Source organism: Cyprinus carpio, chromosome A2 (genome assembly GCF_018340385.1).
Source record: "Cyprinus carpio isolate SPL01 chromosome A2, ASM1834038v1, whole genome shotgun sequence".
Taxonomy (NCBI): domain Eukaryota; kingdom Metazoa; phylum Chordata; class Actinopteri; order Cypriniformes; family Cyprinidae; genus Cyprinus; species Cyprinus carpio.
In genome coordinates, this window is record NC_056573.1 from 19,859,269 (window position 1) to 19,882,865 (window position 23,597).

The 23,597-nt window shown below is 36.4% G+C and overlaps 2 protein-coding genes across 5 annotated transcripts in view; both read right to left on the reverse strand.

Annotated features, from left to right (window-relative positions):
- Positions 1-214: 214 nt before the first annotated feature.
- Positions 215-2,029, reverse strand: LOC109107100 (complement C1q tumor necrosis factor-related protein 6-like). The gene is made up of 3 exons (XM_019120381.2): positions 1,508-2,029; positions 1,041-1,166; positions 215-938 (listed from the first exon to the last, which is right to left on the reverse strand). The coding sequence occupies exons 1-3, from the start codon at positions 1,725-1,727 to the stop codon at positions 658-660; spliced, it is 627 nt and encodes a 208-aa protein (XP_018975926.1). The 5' UTR covers positions 1,728-2,029; the 3' UTR covers positions 215-657.
- An 8,171-nt stretch (positions 2,030-10,200) lies between these two features.
- LOC109104887 (SPRY domain-containing SOCS box protein 4-like) overlaps positions 10,201-23,597 on the reverse strand; it is a 70,110-nt gene continuing 56,713 nt past the window's right edge. For all 4 annotated transcript variants that reach the window (XM_042777704.1, XM_042777714.1, XM_019118212.2 and 1 more), the window contains exon 3: positions 10,201-11,337. In XM_042777704.1, the coding sequence (XP_042633638.1) occupies positions 11,210-11,337 (128 nt within the window). In that variant the 3' untranslated portion in view covers positions 10,201-11,209. The remainder of the gene's footprint in view (positions 11,338-23,597) is intronic.

A 23,597-nucleotide genomic window follows, 5' to 3' on the forward strand; every position in this document is an offset into this window, starting at 1 on the left:
TAAAGCCTCGTGGGATAGTAAAGTGTTCATCAGATGCACCCTCAAAATCTTATTGGGAGTAGTAAGTCATCTGCATACTTTTTGCCTTTCTGTTATGTAAATACTGTGAATTCAAACATATCATGTTTTAATAGGGAAGTATGTAATTTCAATGCAGAAGATCTCTGTTGCCTCGTTAATCTGCTGCGTTGCAGTAACCAGACAAGGCTCCAGACAATGCTTTTGATATGCTTTATTCATGGCCGGGAGTATCTCACACAAATCACAGAGAAAACCCACCAGCAAAAATATTACAACAGTTTATATTGGATAGGTACATGAGCAAAGAGCACTGTAGCATTATATGATTAGGCCTATATCATTTCTCTAATATAACTATTTAGAAATTCCCCTCCTCTATCACTAGGCAGAAGTGAATTCTGAAATTTGATTAGCTCAGCTTGTTGCTCAAGTTAAAAGGGTTATATATTAAATATTCAGACAGCAGTCTAGTACTTGTTCCCTTTATCTGCATCATTACCACACTAACTTTCACCAGGCCTACATCTTGTCTTTAAAAGTGTATTTTTTTATGCATATGAAAACATACCAGAATAAAATATTAGTCTTGCAAGCAGAAATACGTTAGTTATGACTTTGTGCTTCATAGTAAGATTGTCAAAGAGCGAAAAGTAAATGCCCAACAAATGAATTGTGGTGACTGTTATTATCAAAGACCCATGAAGTCTCACGGAGACGCACATAGACACAATCTCCTTTCTCTAGACTCAAAGAGATTGAATTAGCTGTTGATTCATAGCGGTCACCTAGAGGATTATTGAAAACAATTACCATCTGTTCTCCATTTTTAAAGAGCCCTAAATTCAGAACTTTAGATGAGCGGTTATGTCCAGAGAAACTGAAGAAATAGGCCCCTTTTACAGGTGCTGTGAAGATACCTGTAACAACAATTAACAGGGATGTTTTATATAATTACACAGTTTATTTTGACAAAATGTAGTTTTCAGTGTGAAACATTGGTTCAGTATAACAACACACACCAGTGTTTGGGTTGTAAGCGCTTCCCTCATTCACATAGACATTACTGTAAACCAGGGTGACTGGAGCACTGAAGGGTCCAAAGTTACCTATTGATCCAAGTGTGGCGCCAAATCCCACTTTATATTCTGTGTGAATAAGATCACGTTTTGTTAAAAAAATAACTATACACAATAATCACACAAACCTTTGTAATGTAAATTATATGCTTATTATTCCTTCTGCTGGGTGGTTAATGTTATGCTAAAGCATGGTTTCTGAATACACTTGGCACTCATGTCAGCAGTCTTTAAACGTTTCACTTATTTCTATTGCAGGACGGAATGCTTCTTGAGGTGTCAGCACTACTACTAATGGACTGAAAAATTCATTTTCCTCTGATATTTATTTACATTTAAAATTTTTAACTGTTTGGAATATTACAAGTATTGGCTAACAGAAATGATGAGAACAGGCGGGAAGATGTTACCATTTCTCCTGAGCTGTTTCAGCTGTTCCTCAGTGACCTGTAGTTTGTACTTCAGAGAACTCACGGTAGATTTCAGCTCTGCCAGCTCAGACTGGAATTTTTCCACCTTTAATTGCTCAGTCCCCTCAGCCTGCACTTTGTTCCCTTCCTGCTGGTCCTCAGCAATACAGTCACAGCTGAACAGGAGAAGCAGCAGTGGATACAGAATGTTGTGGGGCATCTTTACCTTAATGTTTTTGTCTTTAACACTTATGCTGAGCTATATTAAACAGGAGGACACAAGTGCAGCTGGTCCCAATATAAAATCTGCCTGATACGTATTTCCTCGTTATTTATCATGCAAATGTTGTGACAGCACTGTAAATGTTGTGCAAGTCTATTCACAAACTCTCCACCCAGCATTTTTTATTTTTTAAAGTATTGCACAAATTGTGCTCGATTTTCATGAGTCAAAGCATTGTTATATTTATTCAAGGGCTCTTTACCAAATAAAGTGTTGTTAAAATGTTGTTACAGTAACCTAATATTATTGCTAGAAAGCCAATGAACTTGGTAATTGGGATTTTTTTAAATGTATAATTTTATTTCATCATTAAAATCCCTTTTTTTCCTAATAAAAAAAAAATAGTGGGTTATTCAGTAAATATTTAACCTTTTTATTTTGGTATTCATCATTATTTATGCTTGACTTTCTTCAAAAATATAAAACAAAAAATAAACAACATCAAAATTTTAAGCCAGGGAAGTATGATTTTGGTCTGACTTCAACTGTACTTGTCATTGACCCCATTGATTGTGAAATACGATTGTGTGTTTACAAAAGAGTATTTCACAAATAATGCTCACTCTTTTGCAAGGGTTCAACTGCAGGCACAGCTGAGGTCATAAGTTTATACTTAGGTATAAACCTGTTAATTATAAAAAAAATATTTCACAAATAATGCTCACCCCAATGCTTTTTCACAAATAAAGTGTTGCTATCCTATTTCAAGGTGTTTCAGACCCATTCTATTGAATCATAAATATCAGAAAAGCCACTGGAACAGATGAAATCTTGGTTTGTGTTCTAAAATTCTGCAGTGAGCAACAGCATGAACTGGTATTCTATCCAAACTAATACAGAAACTGCTAAATCTAGGACTTGCAACTGGATACTGGATTTTCTCACTTGCAGAGCCCAGCATGTGCAGATAGGCAAGAAAACACTTCTCTGATCCTCAAGAATATAAATCCTAAAACAAAACTAAACCAACACACTACTAATAAACATCAAGCAAGATTCTTTAAATAAAGTTAAGTCTACATTTTACATATATAAAATTGGTTGATTTGACACAGAATGACCCTATTGCATGATAATGCTCACATTTGGCAATGCACAAACAAAATATTTTTCAAAAATATGAGGAATCTTTATTTTTTTATGTAGTTATAGCCTAAATAAACTATTTCATATAACAAATAAGAAGTGTACAGTATATACACACACACAGTATACACCTTTGCAAATATTGTGTGCTGCTTGTGCTTTGATGCTATTAAAATATTATATTCTATTGTTATATCCAAAAAAGGTGAAAGTGAAGTTTGGCCAAGTATGATGACCCATACAATACAGTATGTGCTCTGTGTTTAAAGGAGTTATATGATGTGATTTCAAGTTTTTTCCTTTCTCTTTGGAGTGTTACAAGTTCTTGGTGCATATAGAAGATCTGTAAAGTTGCAAAGACTAAAGTCTCAAATCCAAAGAGATGGCGCAAAAAGGTAACAATAGAATAACAATAGAATAACAGTCACAAGTCACAACAATCCAATAGGCTATAAACAAGTAGTGGAAGATTTATTTAAAGCTCATACTTCCTATAAGAATGTTTTTGTGATCTATTCACTTATTTTATTTTTTTCACAGACTAAATGGCTCTATAAGGCTTACATTCTGCATTTATTTTAGTTTCAATGAAGAAATGAATAGATTTATCAGAATACTATGTTATTTTTGTTTGTTTTTTTTGTTTTTGTTTTTTTACTGGAAAAATGGCACATGTTGATTTTCTAGTCCATTAAATTTTCCCAAAGCCTTAAACATAATTGGAGTGACTGGCATTGTATATAACATCACTTGTAATGACTAACTTCAGCTGGAAGAGGGCAGCGTTCAACTTTGTTGTAACCACCAAAGGCAGTCAGTTTAGAAAGGGTGTGTTGACTCTTGTATGCCTCTAGAGGTCTCCAAATACCCTATTAAGAAGAAACCCTTAAACCACTATAGAAAACTAGGCTCACAAAGCAGGATCTCCTTAGTCCAGGGGCATACAAACTGGGTCCTGGGGGTCACTGTTCTGTAGAGTTTAACTACAACTTGCCTCATTACACCTGGCTGGAAGTTTCTAGTACACCTAGTAAGACCTTGATTAGCTGGTTTGCAGGTGTATCTAATTGGGGTTGGAGCTGATCTTTGCAGGACAGTGGCCCCCATGGAGCATTACTGGAGCATTACTTTTAATTTTCAGCTTGTTATTTTATGTTATTGCTTTAATTAATTAATTTTATATGTTTATTTTTTATGTTTTTATTTATTAATATTTTTTAAAGGTGCCATGGATATACCACATCATAAACACATATGCATTATAGTACAGCACAGTATAAATAGGAACCGAGAGAGAAAAATGAGTGACAAAGCAAACAACTCAGCACGTCCAAGAGTTGCAGCAATCCACATGAGTCAGAACTGGAAATAATATGCCTGCATCAGATCATATTGAAGATAGGCACTTTGTGCTAATGGTGGTGTGTAATACATGCTAATGATGGCATGTAATGTTAAAGCATATCTCTTGTGTCTCTTAATCAATGATGAGGAAGAAAGAGAGTGGTATAGCCTACCACAGGGCTTGCAATGTCACGTTTTTTGCAGCATGCCAGTCCTGCTACTCTCCTGACCAAAGTCCAATCTGTCACGTTGTCTCAAGCCTCCAGGGTACTGCCAGTCGTTTACAGCTCACAATTTATTACACTGTAAACTTTTATTACCATCCCAGCACCACCGTCCACCTCTTCATACAACGAAGCAAGGCCACCAGAGTCATAAAAAACAAGAACTTTTACAGTGCCCATGTGCATGTGTTTTGGGGTTCACGCTTGACACTGTATGTGTCAAGTCCCATCATTGGTGATATACGCTGTGAAACCTTACACTTCAAAGCTAAAAATAAGCGAGGCTTTTTGAAACTTTGAATCAAATGAACCGATTGCTTTGTAAAACATGTTACTGTTTGAAGCGCTCGAAACCCCAATATGCTCCGAATCTGATTGAATACCATTTAAAGCCATGTAAATGCAATGAGAATTGCAGCAATATTATTTTTCTATGTCATAAAAGTGATTTCATTAAAGTGTGAAACCACTGGCTTCATCAATTTGCGCTTTCGAGCACTGATTCGAAAACAAAAGATTCGAAGCTCCCATCATCTACTTTTTGGTATAGTCTGTTTTCCTGTTTACAAAGTAAAATGTTTTTGAATGCATGCATTTTCTACGCATGCGTATATGTGCTCACCTAGATTGTTTGGTAGGTTAGACCTCATTATGAATTTCTCCTGGCTGTGAGAGCTAATTAACCTAATTTGAGCAGCACCAGCACAGACACAGATGGACCCAAGGGCCTGCTTTGCGTTTTTCAAATTAAGAGGGCTTCACTTTTCTCTGTCTGCATGGAGTCATTAGGGGAAGGGTTTGTGGGGAAAAAGAAATTGAACAGCGAGCAAGTCATATCAAAGCACATTCCTAATTCACTTGAATCTCGGAGAACACGACAAATTGAATCTGCTGCACAAGTTTAATGTGAATAATTTTCCAATTCTTAAACTCTGAGGTCCAATCTGCTGCTGAATAATAAATGGTGACACACGGGCTAGTTTAACATTAGCACTCATTAGCAAATGGCAAAAATCATTAAAGCAAAGCCATGATAACCTGTCATGTGTAGGCTAATAGGGAATCATTTGGTGAGGTGACATGGAAGATTATGCCTGATTTATTTTTATATTGCGGCTAGAATTTTTTAATTAATCGGATTTCATAAAGAGTAAGGAGGTGTAGATGGAGGGGATTCTCCTCCTCAACCCAGCTGTCCATTGTGCCATATTTCAGATGTCAGAAAACCACCAGACTAAATCAGACTAAAGAACATTAGCGCTTCCAAAAAACTATTTAATGCTGCTTTTGCAACAGGGCTCTCAAGGAGAGCTGAGAAGCTAAACAGGATCCGGGGAGAGTGGAGACGCACAGACATAATAGATGGATCACATGCTATTTATACATGCTGGCTTGGAAAACCGAGCGTGAGAGGAGAGAAAATGAAGGGGAGTGAAGGAGGAAGAGAACATGTTGACTCGCGCTAATCTGTTTCATCTCTCTGTACACTCCCTGTGTGTTTTTCTCTTAAGCTGAAGAGAAAACCACACAGACTCATTTTCAATATGAAAATCAAATCCTTACAATCACCTGTTCAATATAGTCCAAATGCCCAATATATCTTCTTGCGCTGTAACTACCCTGACGGACAGATTTTGCAATGTTAGCATAACAGTACAGAGCTGTTTAGTCATGATTTATGATTCACGATTAGTTTGTAGGCCAACCTGGGAAGGCACCTAAACAGCACCTAGAGCAATGGTTTTGGATTTATATATAAGTGAAATAAGGTCTATTGTTAAGACACTTTCTCAACTACAACTACTGTACCACAAAGATGTTTATATGAACTACCATTCAAAAGTTTTGAGTCAGTAAGAATTACTAAAACATTTTAAAATTACTGAAATATTTAAAATAAATGCTGTTCTTTTGAATTTTCTATGCATCAAAGAATCATTAAAAAAATGTAACATGTTTCCACAAAAAAAGATAGAGCAGCACAACTGTTTTCAACACTGATAATAGGAATTCAGCATATTAGAAAGGTAAGCATTAGAGACAAAAAATACTGAGCCTAGACTTGTGAACAGTAGGGCTAGTGTACAGTATTTGATGAATAGCCATTTTAGTCCCTACTTACAGTAGAATGAAATATGAACAAACAGCACATGTGTGATGTGTAATTTGTTACAGTACAAAATAGTAAAGTATCTTCAAGAAGGAGACAGTGGGGTGATGTGTGCTACCTCTTGTTTTAAACAGCCATACAAATGAAGCAAATGGCAGCATTTCCAGGAAGAAGCAGCGGTGAATTTAGTAAAAAATTTATGTGAATGTTTAGTAGGAGAAATTTCAGATTTTACCATTTAGTTGGTGCTTTCACAATTAAAGAAGACATTAACCTTAGCCTTACCTCATCAAGCAAGCTTTCCCAAAACTGTGAGTGAACCTAAAGGCTGTGACACTAAACTGACATCAAAGAACTAGCAGTGATGAAAGCCAACAGTGTTTGGCCTAAAGGTTGCACTGGAACACACCGCAAAGACTACAGCCGACAGCTAACTAGCACTTACATTCTGGATATATAAATACAAAAACTAGATCTGTGGATATATAAAACAGTAACAAAACAGTGCTTACTTACATTTTTTGAATAAGCTGAACACCCAGACAGCATCATCTTTCTCACCGACTGCCAGACACCATATCAGCATGCTTACTTTAGTAAAAGTGAATTAAATAAATAAGCATACATGAAAACCTAAACATTTCTTTGTCTGATTGTACACTACTACGCTTAATTAATTAATTAACTGAAGGTTTTACATATTAACTTTCAACCTAGGCTGTCCCTCAAAGAAATAATCAGTTCTCCTCGACTTAATAGAAATTTGAGTTATAGCACATGAACAGGAAATGTGCCGTCTCCAGTGTTTTCTCAGCAGGACAAATTTGCCCACACTGTTTTCTTGTACCCTCAGTGATGTTGTGACCAGCACAGGCCAGGATGCACCTGCATATGGAAGCTGAGGTCGTTTAGGACACAAAAAGATCTTTTCCCCAGACCATCACTGCCGTCGGCTCCCTATTTATACCTTCATTCTCTCTCTCACACACAACAGTCACACACCCACAGGGAAGGAAGCACATCATGGAAGTCTCGCTTTTTTTTTTTTTTTTTACACCAGTCTCCCAAGGCCTCTCAGTGGTGGATGAGCTCTCACCCTCCTGTTTATACCGCAGTAAGTTAAGGAAATAGCCACTGGCCCATGTCTACAAAGAAAATTGAGAATCACACTTGGAGGAAGTCAGTACAATACCCATTTCCAAGTATTCCAACAATCGCCTGCTAATGATAAAGGACATAAAACATAAACAACCAGTGATTCCCAAGCCGTTTCATAAGCATTTGAACACAAAACAGACACTTCGGCCCATTCTCTCAGGGCTGGAACACACAGAACAGTCTGTTCCTTTTGGTTAAACATGTTTTTTAGTGAACCAGATTGGCGGGAAACAGAGGATAGGGAGGATCAATGTCCTGCCTTAAACCACAGCCTTTATAGTTTGCCATCCTGATGCTTTGATCGGGGCACTATCTCTTTACCTGTGCTATTCAATTACATTTGAACTGATTCCAAATGTGAAAGAGAGAAGCCAAGAAAAAAAAAGTCAATTTTTCTGCTGGTGCGAAGGACAGTGTCTATGCCATCTAACATTGATTTCCAATATGACCGTCTTAACATGTCTAGATACACTAAAATGGGGCAAGATTAGTCCAAATCATCCTATCACGCTATTTGAAGCAAAAGATCAGTAAGTACATTCTCCATTATCTAAAAAAAAGCCACTTTAAGATTGTTGACCTTAATTGAAGAAGTGGAAAGGCAGTATGGAGTTACTTTCCAACATTTGTATGCATTTAAGATTAGATCTGAGTTGGATTACTAAGGTATTTTTGGAGGGTGTTCGATTTTGCTGTATTTGGCTGAGCAGTTGTCCGGGTGGCTCGCCAATGTATTAGATTACTCTAATACATAAAACAAGAAAGCTACACCAAGATTCTTGTGGGGAGAATAATTTCTTGAAGGTAGTAGTTTAGAAGTTCTTCAGTATTGATGTTAGTGTGTAGGGGCCATTTACATGACAATGTTTTCAGCCAAAATCAGGAAACTTTTTATGCATTTTGCCTGTTTGTTTACATGACAGTGGCGTTTTGGGGACTGAAAACGCATATTTTTGAAAATGGGTTTCAAAGTGCAAGTTTTTGAAAATGCCACCAGTATCGTTTCCGTTTAAACACCCAAAACGTGAATCTTTAAAAATGGTGACATCATGCATGTGCGTAGTACGTGTTAGGTATGTAGGCATGCGCAGTACGTGTTGATTTTAAAGGCAAACGTGAACAAACACACACAACAATGGCAGAGTACATGGTAGTGTTGTTGCTGCTCAAGAGTTTGCTAATGCTTCTTCAGCAAAGTGTGGATTTACTTCACCAATATTACAACCAACAGCGGAGACATATCATATACAACATATAATTATCACTTCCCTACAGGTACTGTTTACTAACAAGGTGACAGCGCCAACTACTGGCCTGGCATACGTAATACAGCGTTTTTGACCGTTTTCGTGAATATGTGTAAAGGCGAATCATTTTGAAAACGTCGTCATGTATATGTGAAACTTTTAAAAAATGCAAGAGAAAAACTTTTCTGTTTTTGACTACATCGTTGTCGTGTAAACATAGCCTCAGTCTTCAAAGAATCTTCACCCAAAGTTCTGTCTGTGTAATGATGAATTTTTTCAGCATCATTACTCCAGTCTTCAGTGACACATGATCCTTCAGGAATCATTCTAATATGCTGATTTGGTGCTCAAGAAACATTTCTTTTTTTGTCGAAAAGAGTTGTGCCGCTTAATATTTTCTTAAAATTGAAATATTTTGCAAAATTATAAATATCTTTAGTCACTTTTGATCAATTATAAATCAATAATGCATCTTTTGCTGAATATAAGCATTAGTTTCTTAAAATAAATAAATAAATACTGACCTCAAATTTTGAATGGTGGTGTAGTATCTGTAACAATTAAAAAAATTAAAAAGCATTAGGAAATACCATAGACATACCATACCATTAGGAAATACCATAATGTATAACAAATTCTTACAATTCTGCCATTTCATATGAAATCACACTACTTTGCATTAGACTAGATTGAATACTGATTTTTTACAGCCACTTTTTGTCTACTTAATCATTTACTTGTCCTACAGCATCTTTGAATTATATTCATTCGAGGGTCTTTTGCAAAAATTGATATATGCAATAATTGTGATGAATGTGATTAACCAGCATATCATGTAGTTTTATTCAATTGAAAATGTTAAGGGTTTTTTAGGTGAATGACTGAGTGATTAAGAACACAAGGGAGGTCTGGATTACTGAAAGCACCTGCGGTTAGTGACTGTTTAAAAACCTCCCACGAACCTGAGCGGAGCGTGAGAAGAGTGATCCAATTCTTCACAGATTTAGGTTAGATAATACTTTTCAGCCTCAGACTATGATGGAGTGGGAGTCAGACAGGAGAGAGAGAAAAGTGGGAAATGAGTGAACTCTCAGTGGAACATTAGTCGAGGAAAATAAGTGGTGTTATGTAAATAGGCCCTTCTGTCCTCAAGAATGCACATATTCGTATTCATTGAGAACGCTGAAACACATCTGGGCATAGAAAAAACTCAGTCTCCGAAAAAACTGTCAACAACATCCTTCTCATTCACTTGGCTTTTATTCACATTTCAAATATGCTAACGCTAGCAAGATCTTTACATTCCACTGTGTGCCTCTGAAAAACCAGACTTCTATCTGAGCGTTCAGACAGAATAATAATAATCATCATAATAATAAAAGCAGCATCCCAGTTTAAAATAGAAAGTCCATATGTGACGAGTGTATGATCATGTTCGATATCTATGTGCTCGCTCGCACATCCTCAGTTCATTAAAAAGGAACTAGAACCTGATAAATAAAATTAAACGATAGCCAAACATCTTGATAAAATCATCATCAACTGAAATCTCACACTGACATTAAAATCAGATAGAAAAGTGACTCAAGCCCACAGAGAACAAAAATAAGTGAAATCCGTATATGATTGTTGGTCTTTTTTTCCATACGCACGTGTGTCCTCAGGAATACACGTCCATCCCAGAAAAAAAAAAAGGAAAAATGGTTGCTGTTGGTCATGTAACCGTCCCCTGGTGGTTCTGTGTGAAGGTACTTGCACCGCATCGACACCTTCCAGGGGTTGTTTCTTCTGCTGAGGCTCCGGTGTGGTGGATTCCGACCTGTGGCCGTCTCGGTCTCCTGTGTCTGATGACTGTGCTCTACAGGCTTACACCCAGGGAAAGAGGAAGGATTATAACTGTGTGGGCTTTCAAAGGCATCCCAAGGTTAATGTGCTTTCTGAAACGTCGCTTCCTGTTTTATTCTTCAGGGCGAGATGTACACCTGGAGGCGCTGCAGGTCTGTTGAGCCGCCGCTCTAGCTCTGCGTCACACTGTCCCTCGGGCTTCTTCCAAAGCCATCAATAATTTAAACAACTCATAAAGAGGATAATAAAAACTGAAAAACAAAACAAAAAAACTAATTTAAGATTCCACCAGTGAGCCACAATGTAAACATTTTCCTTCTGCGACCTGATGGTGGCGCTATAGTAGTGCCTCAGGCTTCCTCTCTGTGTCCGTGTGTGTGCGTCTCTTTGTGAGGGCCCGTGCTCTCACTGATACTGGAGGTAATTCTTCAGAGATTGGGGCAAAGGCAATGTCTCGATCTCCTGTAGGCGCTCTCGTCCCAGAGCCACCCGCGCTGCACGTCGACACAGGTCCATCAGGGGAAGAGGCTCCGCTGGAGAGAGACGAAGAAAAACATCTGTTAGAATTGGATTCAAAAAGGGAAATTCTAATGCACACAGACTGAAGGCAACATAATTGTCTATTGAGACCAAAACAAAGTTGCAAGTCTTTGAAGTGATATTTCATCCAAACGATGAAAATTGCAATTTGTCAAAAGATGTCAAATTGTCCCATCATTGGTGCTCCAAGCTTCAAAAAGGACACAAAAGCACCATTAAAGTATTGTTAAGTGGTACATACAGCTCCATACAAGTCATACGTTAGTGTGAGGCGTTAACTCGAGAAGTAATGTTAAATTCGAGAATCGGGAATCTGTTTATTCATGAACAAATTATTTAAACCGATTCCGTAAACCAGAGTTGATACACTGAAAAGATCCCCAAAGAAAGATTACATAGAATATGTATAAGGATATACTGCGAATGAATCATTCTTCTGTATTTTCAATGAATCAATTGATCTTGTTCGCAGAATTGGTCTGATGAACTGGACCAATTTCACTAATAATTCCGACTTCAGATCAGTTGATTCATTGAAAAGATTCATAAGAGATTCAAGCCCCCTACATAGAACTAACAAAAAAAAAAAAAAAAAAAAAAAAATTATTTGTTAACAAATTGGACCAATTCCTGAACAAATAATTCATACCATTTCCATGAACCAAATTAAATTTATCTGGGGGAAAAAATCCAACTCAAAAGAATGATTTTTTAATGAATTGGACCAATTTGTGAACAAATCATTCAGAGTGATTTTATGAACCAGATCGACTGATTCATTGAACAGTGAAGAATGATTCACAAAAAAGACTCCCTTACTTTTCCCATACCAGGTACAAAACTTCATAACTTCATAACTTCTGATGTAAAATGTCTCACACAAAGGTACTGGCGTGCCTTTAAAACATTTGTGGTCATATGGACTACTTTTATGGTAAGTTTATGTCGATTTCTCATCTTTTTGAAAGTTAAAAGGCTCAGTCAACAGATAAGAGTGACCATGAAATTATTTAAAATTTCTCCTTTTGTATTTCACAGAAACAAATGACAGTCATACAGGTTTAGAACAACATGACGGTGAGTAAATGGTGACTGGATTTTCATTTTACATTAAGTTGTTCCTTTAAAAGCCCCAGTGTGTGATCCAGTGTGTGTTTGGGCATCTTGCTCCTCTACATAAGCTGAGAGAGCAGTTCAATAATGGATGGATCTTGCCACTGGAGCTCGGTATCCATCAACACAGCCGCTGCCTCACAGAGGAGTCTGCCGCCACCCATCTGCTTTGAGTCAGCCGCAGTTCCAGCCAAGATTACATACCGACAAACACAAAAACAGCCACGGCTCCATCTGGACAAGATGCCACATCTCCTCTGTTGACTATCAGGTCTTTATCAGGACCTGGGCTGATATGACTAATCAAATCAGAGTCAGAGCCTGTTCACTCTAGCTGGCCAATCAGAGTAAGAGATTGTGACAGACTAATGGTTAGTAGTAAGTATGTGTGGCTAACAATCAAAACAGGAATAGTTATACAGCTGCACTGGCATAATGCAAGCACCCACATTGAATATTTATAGCTGTGATGGAGTCCCACACAGAACATGTCGTGAGTTATGTCTTCCTCCATCCTGGCAGCATGAGCATTGTAATGCCCTCTCATAATGCAAATATTCACCACAACAAGAAGTTAAAATGAAACAATGGATCCCTATGGAGCCCTTCGCACAGAGTGAATTGATTTAATGACACAAAGCAAAGGTTTTTCAAGCTTAAGTTGTTGTTTGTCAAATGTTGCACTCAGTGAGTTAATACTTTTAATGCACATTTTCTGTGCCTCCAGTGTCACCAAACAGAATTGCAAAAATGTTTTCAACTTTCCAAAAAATCCCCATCAACACCGCATACATCTTACACTTACTTAGAGTTCAAATTTAAATAAAGTACTGTTACATCTTTAACAAATCTCCTAATAAATATCCATTTTATACTGTTCATTATAATTTTCTAATGCTTAAATTCACTCTTTTTTTCATTATTTGTTATTGTTGTTGCATAAGGTTTGATAAACTGTATTATCATCATTATTAACTATTACTATTAAATATTATTATATATTATTACATATTTTTCTAAAATTAACCGTCATTATACCAAAATATTTACAATCACTTTTAGTCTTAAAAAAGCATTAAATGTTTTAATTTTTTTTATTTTATAATAATAATAATCATTTTGTGTGTAATTTATTAATGTTGTCATATAAAGACTGATAAACCATTATAATAATAATAATTTGATTATTATTATAATTATTACTAAAATAAAATGATTTTATATTAAATATTTTTCTAAAATTATTTGTGTCACGCAAATAGTTCACGTGTCTGACTGAAATTAAAATTAAGTATTTCAGAGAGTGGTAGAATATTAAAAATATTCATATTCAACAGTGTTGTCACCACAATAATTATGTATTATTCAGTAGCTAATGAATGATCCAGTTAAATCAAAGCAGACCAAAAACATTACAAAACACTCACTTCCTTCTAAATATATTTAGAAAGAGTCGCATCACCAGTAAGTCCAGCATGTCTCATAAAGAGGCAGATGGCAAGTGTAGATGAGATCCAGCTGTACCCAGTGGGCGGGTGTGGGACGGGGATGAGAGAGAGGAGACTGACAGTCAGGGTCATAAGTGACAGATGGATCAAAGCACGGACATAGTGCTCTACTGCAGTAATGGAATAATTTTTCATTTCCAGCCCACGTATGAACACGCAAAGGCCAGCAAGCCCAAGGTTAGTCTGAAGACTGTAATCATGTCAGTGAAATACACAACACACACGGTGACCTGTCACTTGCTCTGATCCTCAGGCTGCTCCCCGTCGCTACTCAATCACATTAAAGCACTGCCTACATGCCGCATATGGCAACAAATCATACTGATGCGAGTTATACACAATAAATGTGATTACATGGCTCAGATATATCAATGTGATTCCATTGTGCATGTTATCAGACTCTCAGAACAACCTAATAAAATGGTTGATAAAACAGACTACAGCAGTTCATGCTGGGAAATTTTGGTTTTCTTTCCACACGGCAGTAGTCGGTATGATCTCACAGGAAAGCTCACACACATAAATCCATATGGTTAAACTGTAGTGCTAAAAACAGTAAAATTATAAATGAGTTAGGAAAAATGACTGCACTAGAGGATTTTTTCTAGTGCAAAAATATCACTCACTACATATTTCTGAAGTAGTTACAAATCATTTTGCACAATTTGAGGAAAAAGTTGAAATGGAAAAACTGATAGAATTACAGAATGCATGCCAGATGAACAAATGACACTTGAGAGAAAACAGTGAGTAAAAACATTTGATTGATGATTTAAAGTACCCAGGAAGTCAAGCAGATAGTCAACTAACAGGACTTTTTTTTTTCAATTTGTTACATGAAGGTCACATCAAAGATGTTTAGCATGCCTTTATAATTGTTACTTCTCAAATGTTTGTATTTATAAATTTTACTGTTTTATACTTGGCACAGAGCCAAGACTTTCAATATTCAAATATATATTTCAATCATAAAAATAAATATATATTTTATAAGCTTAATATTAAATAAAATAATTGTATTGATTATATGGTGTATTGTATATATATATATATATATATATTAAAATTAGACATAAATAAAATGTAAAAAAAAAAAAAGAAAAAAAAAAGAAATAAAATTATAATAACTTCCACCACAGAATACACAATGTCATTTGCCTTTTTTATGACAGTTCAGGGAATTATTTATTCTATGATACATGCATATTAACTGTTGACATTGTTAGCAGACAAATTAAATAAACTGTTGAGAGTGTGAATGGTTTTTCAAGAAGTTTAACTTCCAAAAGTAAAGGACCAAAAGTGCACACAGCTGGAGAAACATGCGTTACACACTCATTACACACTGTCTAAAACTACTGTGAGTGATGGCTCTCCAGTGACTGTGTCCATGCAAACCATTCTGTTTCTCTACTTGCACAAATAAAACACAATTTTTCGAACTTGCGTGTTTAACAAATCATCAAGCTCCGTCTCTGACTCCTCCATTAGGTATGAGCCCTGGTGCAGAAGAGGAGAGAGAACTGCATCTATTTCAGTCCGACACAGTGCTGTTCCAAAAAGCAATTTCTTGTGGTTGCAAGACAAGCAATGGGATTCATACGGTAAATATCAAAGCATCACATTTTGTAAATCCAATTAATTCACCCTCTGTACTCAGCAGGGGTGCTGCAGCCTCACAAAGGGGGTCTGACACTTTCTATGACCTGCACCAGGGCAGGAAAGAGGGAGGAGGCGGCATGTGGAACCTTCTGCAAAAGCTTTGCACCCGGCTACAGAAAGCAGCCTGAGAGGAAATGTTTCGTGGAGATCAAACTCAGTGGTGTAATTCGATTAAATCATTGTGAACTGATTAATGTCTGTGCCTGGTAAATTGAAAGATTTGCGGTGGTCACGTTGAGAGGCCTGTGATCCTCCCACAGAATGAGTGAGTACACAAGCGATCATTACAGCATAACACTCAAACTAACTGCAGCTCTGCCTAGATGAACTCTCTCTGATGAGGATTCTACGCTGCGGCTCAAACATCGACTCAATAATCATTCCACCCTGAGCGATTCATTATCAACCGTAAATGATCCACTTAGCTAAATCATGCATAACACCCAGGTAATTAGGTGTAGATGTACTCAGAGCTTAGTTCACCACGTACTCCCAACCTCATATTAAAACACACTGTTGTGGTTGCGGTCATGATGGAGGCTTTACTGCCCTTGAACATGGTGACTCATAAAACTCACGTTCATTAATAATTCAGTTATGTAACAGTGGATTTTACTATACTCAGCCAGGTCAAGTATTTGACTAAGCCTAATGGTAGTGATACTTCAGAACATGAAATTTTACAGTAACAAACAAACCTGCTGTGATCACACAGGCACAGAATCATACATGCGAAGCGATACCATTTTTCTACTAGAAATACAGTATGCAGTACAGTATGTCCCCCCTTCTTCACTCTTTATTTGATGTAATGATGTTAAAGATGATACCTGGACACCACTTACTAAATTAAACACAAAAAATAAGCATAGGGAGGTCGTTTAACAATGTAATGATTGGGCACAGAACGTAAGCATACTGGTAATATACTGTAGATTTACTGTATCCATTGAATACCTTGATGACCAACTAAAGGCCCACAATGAAATGCAAAGACTTAAACTACAAACAATAAGACAAATACAATGTAAGAAAGATACAAATAACTTACACTAATTATTAGTAAATCTACAAAAGTTATTCAGTTAACAGCAGTAAGTGATTTTATCTTTGTCTTTTGTTGTACGATTAACATTATATACACAGACAACAGCAGGCATTTAAGGCTGCTGTCACTTTAAGACCTAATGCATGGCTCTAATCATTTGACATGCATCCGATTTCTTTACCAACTGTTTACCTTCACAAAATGATTGTTGCTACAAAAAGACTGGGTATTTTGCCATTATTTTGTGTTTTTGACCATTAAAATGCAGTAATTTCAGGGGTGTGACAAAATGCAAGTACACTGCATTAAGATTTTTTTAATTCAATAACTATCAGCAAACCTGAGCTGCACAGTTATATTTATATTCTGCGATACACACAACACAGCGAGATCTCTATCAATCGTCTTCATTGTACAGTATATATAGTTATGTGATAGATGAACTGAAAAATACATCAACCATGATTTTTGTCAGAAAAGACATTTTAATAGAAAAGTGGATTAAAAGTAATTATTTCTGAGACAATTGGTCATGCACTGAACACGCAGGATGAGGTCATAAGTTCATTAGTCTCTGGTCCCAGAAGCTGTAATTTTCCACTGAAAGTGCTCTTAGAAAGGTCAGCGGTGGTGCAGTGTTCATGAGATGCTGTGGGCTAGTCTTTTAAAGTGCAGTCTCACTCTCTCTGACTGTCTATGTCTACAGTTCCTCCCCTGAGGCTGTGATCTGTGCACGGATACACGCTGTGAGGTCAGCATGCCTGACCCCTGCAGCTTCAAAAGATGTGAACTCTCTATGGGCATAGTGGACAGCCAAAAGAACAAATACCTCAAACCTAATATGACAATGGACACACAAAAAGCAAGACGGCCAACATTTGCTCAGAAGCCAACTGATGACTGAGCTATTATGTTTCAATTAGTTAAATCAATCGACCAGTTCACTGCACCCAGTGAACTTATATCGGCACACAGAAATGAAAATGCTTCAGACACTCCCTTGTAGAGCTGCAGACCAGAATCATCAGGAAGATAAGAATGTCAACATTTTACATAGCAAAAAATCCTCAGAAATAATCTGAGACCAAGTTTGGCTACATTTAAAATCTCTAAACAATTTCTTATCGTCTTTTACACTTATTCTGCCATCATTTACACACCCTCACACTTTTTTAGAGGCCATCAAGTCCAAGACACATCACTTGAATCCATTTCAGGCATTACAGATCCCCATCTACTGTACAAGCAGAATGACCACTGAGTTTTCACACAGTCAGCAAAATGGACTGTAGCCGAATATTGATCGTGGCAGATGCCAGATGCCCATCCCCAGCCTCATTCCCTGGATCCATCCAGCGGTATTCACCGCTCAACACAGCTGGACTTTGGATGAGATTAAAGCCGGCAAATGATCGAGTGGACACAGCAGGGTTTGGGGAGGCCAGGTAAACAGTTTTGTCATGATGACAGGTGGTTGCAGAGGGAAGGGCACATGGGAAGGGAAACTCTCTAGCAGGAATGGTTAGTTTTGTAATAGACAGATTCATCACAGACTGGACTCGTATCCAGAAACAGGCTCCGACCAATGGCAGAGCGTTCTCTTTGGAGGCCCAATATAATATCCAGACAGTATGTAATGGAGCCAGACTTAGAAAACTGACAGGACATTTTTATGAAATGTGCAATATGTGTTTCAGTCAGCCCTGAATGCTAACACAGGGTCTGTTTAGTTTAAAACTTTAATCAAAGACACAGTATAAACGATAGAAAGCAACTGAGATATACATAAACACACACAGGCAATGTGCAGGAGCCAGATACACACCATCCACCCACAGATTCCCAACAGCACTCAGACAAAGTTGGAAGCACAAGTTTATATTTCCCAGTAGCCTTTGAGCAGCAGAGAAACAGAGACTCAGATATAGAGATCCAAATGAGTCCTGAAGTCTCAATGACTAACACTCAGCGCTCTGTATGTAGATAATAGAAAAGATGTAGAAAATCATTTGGAGTGTATTTAAAATTATAGTTCATCCAGAAATGCAAATTCTGTCAATTTCCTCACCTTCACGTTGTCACAAACCTTTATGACTGATTTTCTTCTGCAACAAATAAGATCTTAAGAAAAATGCCAGAGCTGCTTTTTTTCTGTAATTAAACTGGATGGTGACAAGGAGCTATTAAATTCCAAAAAGGATTAAAAAAAAAAAGCAACAAATTCATCATAATATTACTTGTGCACTATATTCGAAGTCTTCTGATACCTTATGATAGCTTTCTGTGAGGAACTTAGAATTTGTTACCTTTAAAAAAATAGCTTGACAGCCATAGTCATCATTAAATCTCCTTGCATGCAAAAGAGCAGTTTGGACAATCTGCTGTAAATTTCTCCTTTTGTATTCATCAGAAGAAAAGACGTGATTCAGGAAGTGAGAAGACGACGTCATTCAAAGAAGTGAGGATGAGTGAATAACAGAATTTTCATTTTGGTTGGATTACTCCACTTTTTCCTAGCAAAAAACACAATTTGAAACAATTAAACAGTAATGCATTCCTTCCTTTCATTCATAGATAAATCATCTAGCAATCAAAAAAAAAGTTTGTTCGATCCACACCCAACAAACAAGTTAAAAAAAAAAGCCAGAAAGCACTGTAAGTTGCTTTGGATAAAACCGTCTGCTAAATGCATAAATGTAAATGCATCAAGCAGACCTGATCACACTGCCCAGTCAAGGACATATTAGCACCAAGGCCCATAACAGCCGTAATTCACAACCTCAAATATACCAGATCAGCAAACCGTTAATATGCCCCAGCAGGAGAATTGACTTTTAGACACTCAGATAATAGTCAATTTAAGACATAAATGAGTCACTACATTCTAATATCAGCCGCAGGTAATGAATCACGGGGCGCAGCGGGAAGAGCGGGCATCCTCTCTCTGTAGACATGTGGCTATAAATGAACAGAACCAGAAGCAAATTCAAAGCTTCCCACTTCATTATTCTAAATCAGGAAACTCTGAATGATTCAGATACTAATTCTACACCTTACTCAATTAGCATTACAATTTTATTGCTTCCTTTCAGTGAGGGGTGGGCTAACTTAAAATAACCTTTCCCTCTGAGCACCATAGGTGAGTATAGCACACCCATTGTGTGTGAGCTTAACAGAGAGATTCATGTTTGTTTGCTTTGGGTTTGTGCTTGAGTATATGGATCAAAACGCGTCACCTTCAGCGGATTATGTGTGTGCTGCTTCCCTCAGTCTCACTGTGGGACAAAAATGTCAGGAATGTCTCTGACAAGCTATCCATAATCAGTCTTTAATGTTTCTCATCTCCCTTTAATAATTCTGTACTACCCAAGGCCTAGTATAAATTTGTAAGAAATCATATGTTTAACAGCAACTTGTTTTCTCAACATTCTCACTCACCCCATTAAAAAAATAAAAATAAAATTTTATATATACACATACACACAACAATAATTTTTAGGTTAGAATTTATCAATATGGTTAATAATGGTTTTAGTAAAGTAACAATAAAGTAACAATAACTTCTAGGTAATTTAAAAGTAATTATGACATTTTCCAGTTTAATATAAAAGTTTTCTTTTGTTGGAAAATGATGACTGCTTGAAATTCTCACAAAATTATCGTCAGGCCATCCATATTGTTGTGCTCTGAACTATAACTGCTATTCATAATAGACCACAATGGACTATTACCGTTTCCTGTTCTTATTGCCGCATTTGAGTGTCTCTTTCTGCATGATTAACCTTGGCAAACAATGTACATCAAATACAGAGGGAGAAAATCTTTAAAGCATTAAATTCAGATCAATACCAAAATAACTAAAGTTCTGGGTGAATTCTTCCACTTTGTACTGAACGCTTCACTTGCCCGCTTTTCTAAGCACCGCAAGCAATATCACACAATAGCAATGACTTTGGATCATGAGAGAATGCGCAGCGTTTCGTGGAATCATGCATTATGCAGCACTAATGCAAGTTTTATGTGGTCGGACTCGGTACACATGAAGGCCCATGTGAGCCTCTGTCCAGTAATGGCTTCGGCTGAGATGGACAGCAAGGAGAGTGATACGGTCACCCTAGCCTTCATATGCCTCATTTGCTGAGCCAAACTGTACAAGCAATCACATCTGCTATCCATACTGTTCAAATACTGAATAAGTATATAAGTATGTTTGGCACAATGATACTATAAATATCCAGTTGGCAATGGAGCATTTATAAGCATCATAATCTGAAGTTTTATTTAGTAATGAAGCCCTTTAAACTTAAAATGAAGACAAAAGTTTTACAGTTTTTTTTCTTTACATAAAAATCATAAAACAGAGAAAACAACCATAATATCACATATTACAATTATATGTGCACTCCTGACTCAAACGCTGTTCTAAAATTTAATGATGTCTTTTAAGATAATTAGGAAACTTAGATTTAGTCAAATTATAAGAGAATACTGAATATATCCCTTAAGAAAGAAATTCACATACTGTATGAACTATTATGTAAAAATATAAAGTAACGTGTTTCTGTGGCTCAGTGGTAGAGCATTGCGTTAGCAGCGCAAAAGGTTGTGGGTTCAATTCCCAGGGAACACACATACCGGTAAAAAAAATAAAATAATAATGTGTAGCCTGAATGCACTGTAAGTCACTTTGGATAAAAGTGTCTGCTAAATGCATAAATGTAAATAAATAAAAAAATGACAAATAAACTTGGATTTCATTCAATTCCAACAAGTTTTAATGAAAATTAAAGTGATTAATTTACCCAGAATGTGTGTTGTGTATTTTTATATTTAAAGCATCACAGTAACTTAAACTATTACAAATATATTTCATCAATCAAAATAAAGCTAAAATAAAATATAAGGATATAATTATTAGATAAAAATTTAAATTTAAATACAAATGAAAAAAAAAAAAAAAAACTGAAATAAGTTTAGATTCAAGTACTAAACTTACTAAAACAAAAATAAAGTTAAATAGTGATATAAAAATGACAAAAGCAATAAATAACAGAATTATTAAAACTTCAACTAAAAATAAATTATAAAACTCAAAATGTAAAAATAAGACCTAATGCAAAATATTAATAAATGCTATATAATCAATACTAAAATAACACTGCAGATTTACACCAAATCTCCCACAGGTTCCATGATGCTTAAGTTGTTCCCTTAAAAGTCAACTGCCTATGTAGGCAGTTCACTAAGTTTTGAAACAGACCGTATGTCTGGTGCACAAAGTACACGGATGCATTAGACCAAATAATGCAGCAATCAGCAAAAGCCCGCTGGCACTGGCAGAGAAGGACTGTGCAATATTAGACATAATAAATGAAGCAGCATACCCATACAAAACCAAGACAAGCTGTCAAGCGCTTACCACCTTGACATTTAGTGGCATTCACCATGACAAATGGCTTTCACATTAAATCTTTGAGAGAGGTGTTTCTAACCACACTAGTGGGGCTCTGTAGATGCAGCTGTTATCTATGACCTTACCAAAATGCATCTGGTTTGATTTATGACAAATGTATAATTCAAATACAAGTGTATATAGAAAAAGTGATGATGCCCATGGGCTGTTCACTGTTTCATTACCAGCATCCTTAAAAATATCTTCTTTTATGTTCCACTGAAGAAATAAATGCATACAGGTTTGAAATGACACAGGTGAATAAATGATGACAGAATTTTCATTTCTGGATGGACTATCCCTTTAAAAATACAGTGCAAAATGTGACACTTTCTAGAAGCTGTATTACTTTAACATGCTTCACTTTATTTTTAAGCCATAGATAGCAAACAAGTGCTTATTTTGTCACAATGATTAGGTGGTACGTGATCCTTTACTGGAAGTATCAGAAACCATTAGAGTTTACACTACAATTGTGAATTGTGTATTCAGAGCTGACCACTCATGATCTGATCATCTGAGATGGATGTTAATACCAGATGTTAACAGTTTGGGGAAATATAGAGGAAACTGCGCTGAAACACAGAGGCATGACACAAAACAGGACAGTGTGTGTGTTTATATGTGAGTGTTTCTGGGGGAGGTGAAGAACACAAGGAAAGCATGAACATGAGAGCCATATAATTTTGTAGAAGAATTAAATGCTGCTTCATATTTGGGTCCCCTGTAGGAACAACACAAAGATGTGAAACTCAAGATACACTGCACCTACACTATATAACAAAGAAATAAAACAGCTGTCAGTACATACTGAGAAATGGAAAACTCTAAAGTTGTCAGAGTACTAAAATTGGCAAAACTAAAACTGAAATAAAATATGAATAAAACTAAAGAGATATTTACAAATAAACTGAAAACAATAATAATAATAATAAAAAAAACGAGAACTAAAAAAAAACTATAATTAAAACAAAAGCTGAAAATATAAAAATAAAATCAATTCAAAAAAGTAATAAATATAGGGCTATGATGGTGGCAGATTTTTACCATGGGACCAACTACCGCCGGTGACGTGGTGTTGATATATATATATATATACACTTTGTTTTTGCCTTCCAAAAGAAAACATGACATTTCCGTCTCACGCTTGAGGCATTCGGCCAATCACAATGCGCTGGATAGCTGGCCAATCACAGCACACCCCACTTTTCAGAGCGATGAGCCTTGTGAAAATTCGACACGTTCAGAAGGCGGGGCATAGAGGAGAAAAAATAATGTAAAGTATGTGGAAAATAATGTTTTTTTTTTTTTTTTTTTTACCTTAAACTGCACATTTCATTACACCAAATACACAAAATAATGTTCTTTTTAGCAGCATCATATGACCTCTTTAAATACACCCTGTCTACCGGACACGAGTGGCGCGGCTCGATAAAATAATATAAAACTCATTATAATCAGTGATGCTAC

What these genes read in the sequence shown, in the direction of transcription:
- LOC109107100 (XM_019120381.2), bottom strand. Translation starts at nt 1,727, where the DNA reads ATGCCCCACAACATTCTGTATCCACTGCTGCTTCTCCTGTTCAGCTGT. An exon ending in GAAACAGCTCAGGAGAAATG is followed by an intron (nt 1,167 to 1,507) that starts GTAACATCTTCC and finishes TTATTCACACAG; the next exon opens with AATATAAAGTGGGATTTGGC. An exon ending in CGCTTACAACCCAAACACTG is followed by an intron (nt 939 to 1,040) that starts GTGTGTGTTGTT and finishes TTGTTGTTACAG; the next exon opens with GTATCTTCACAGCACCTGTA.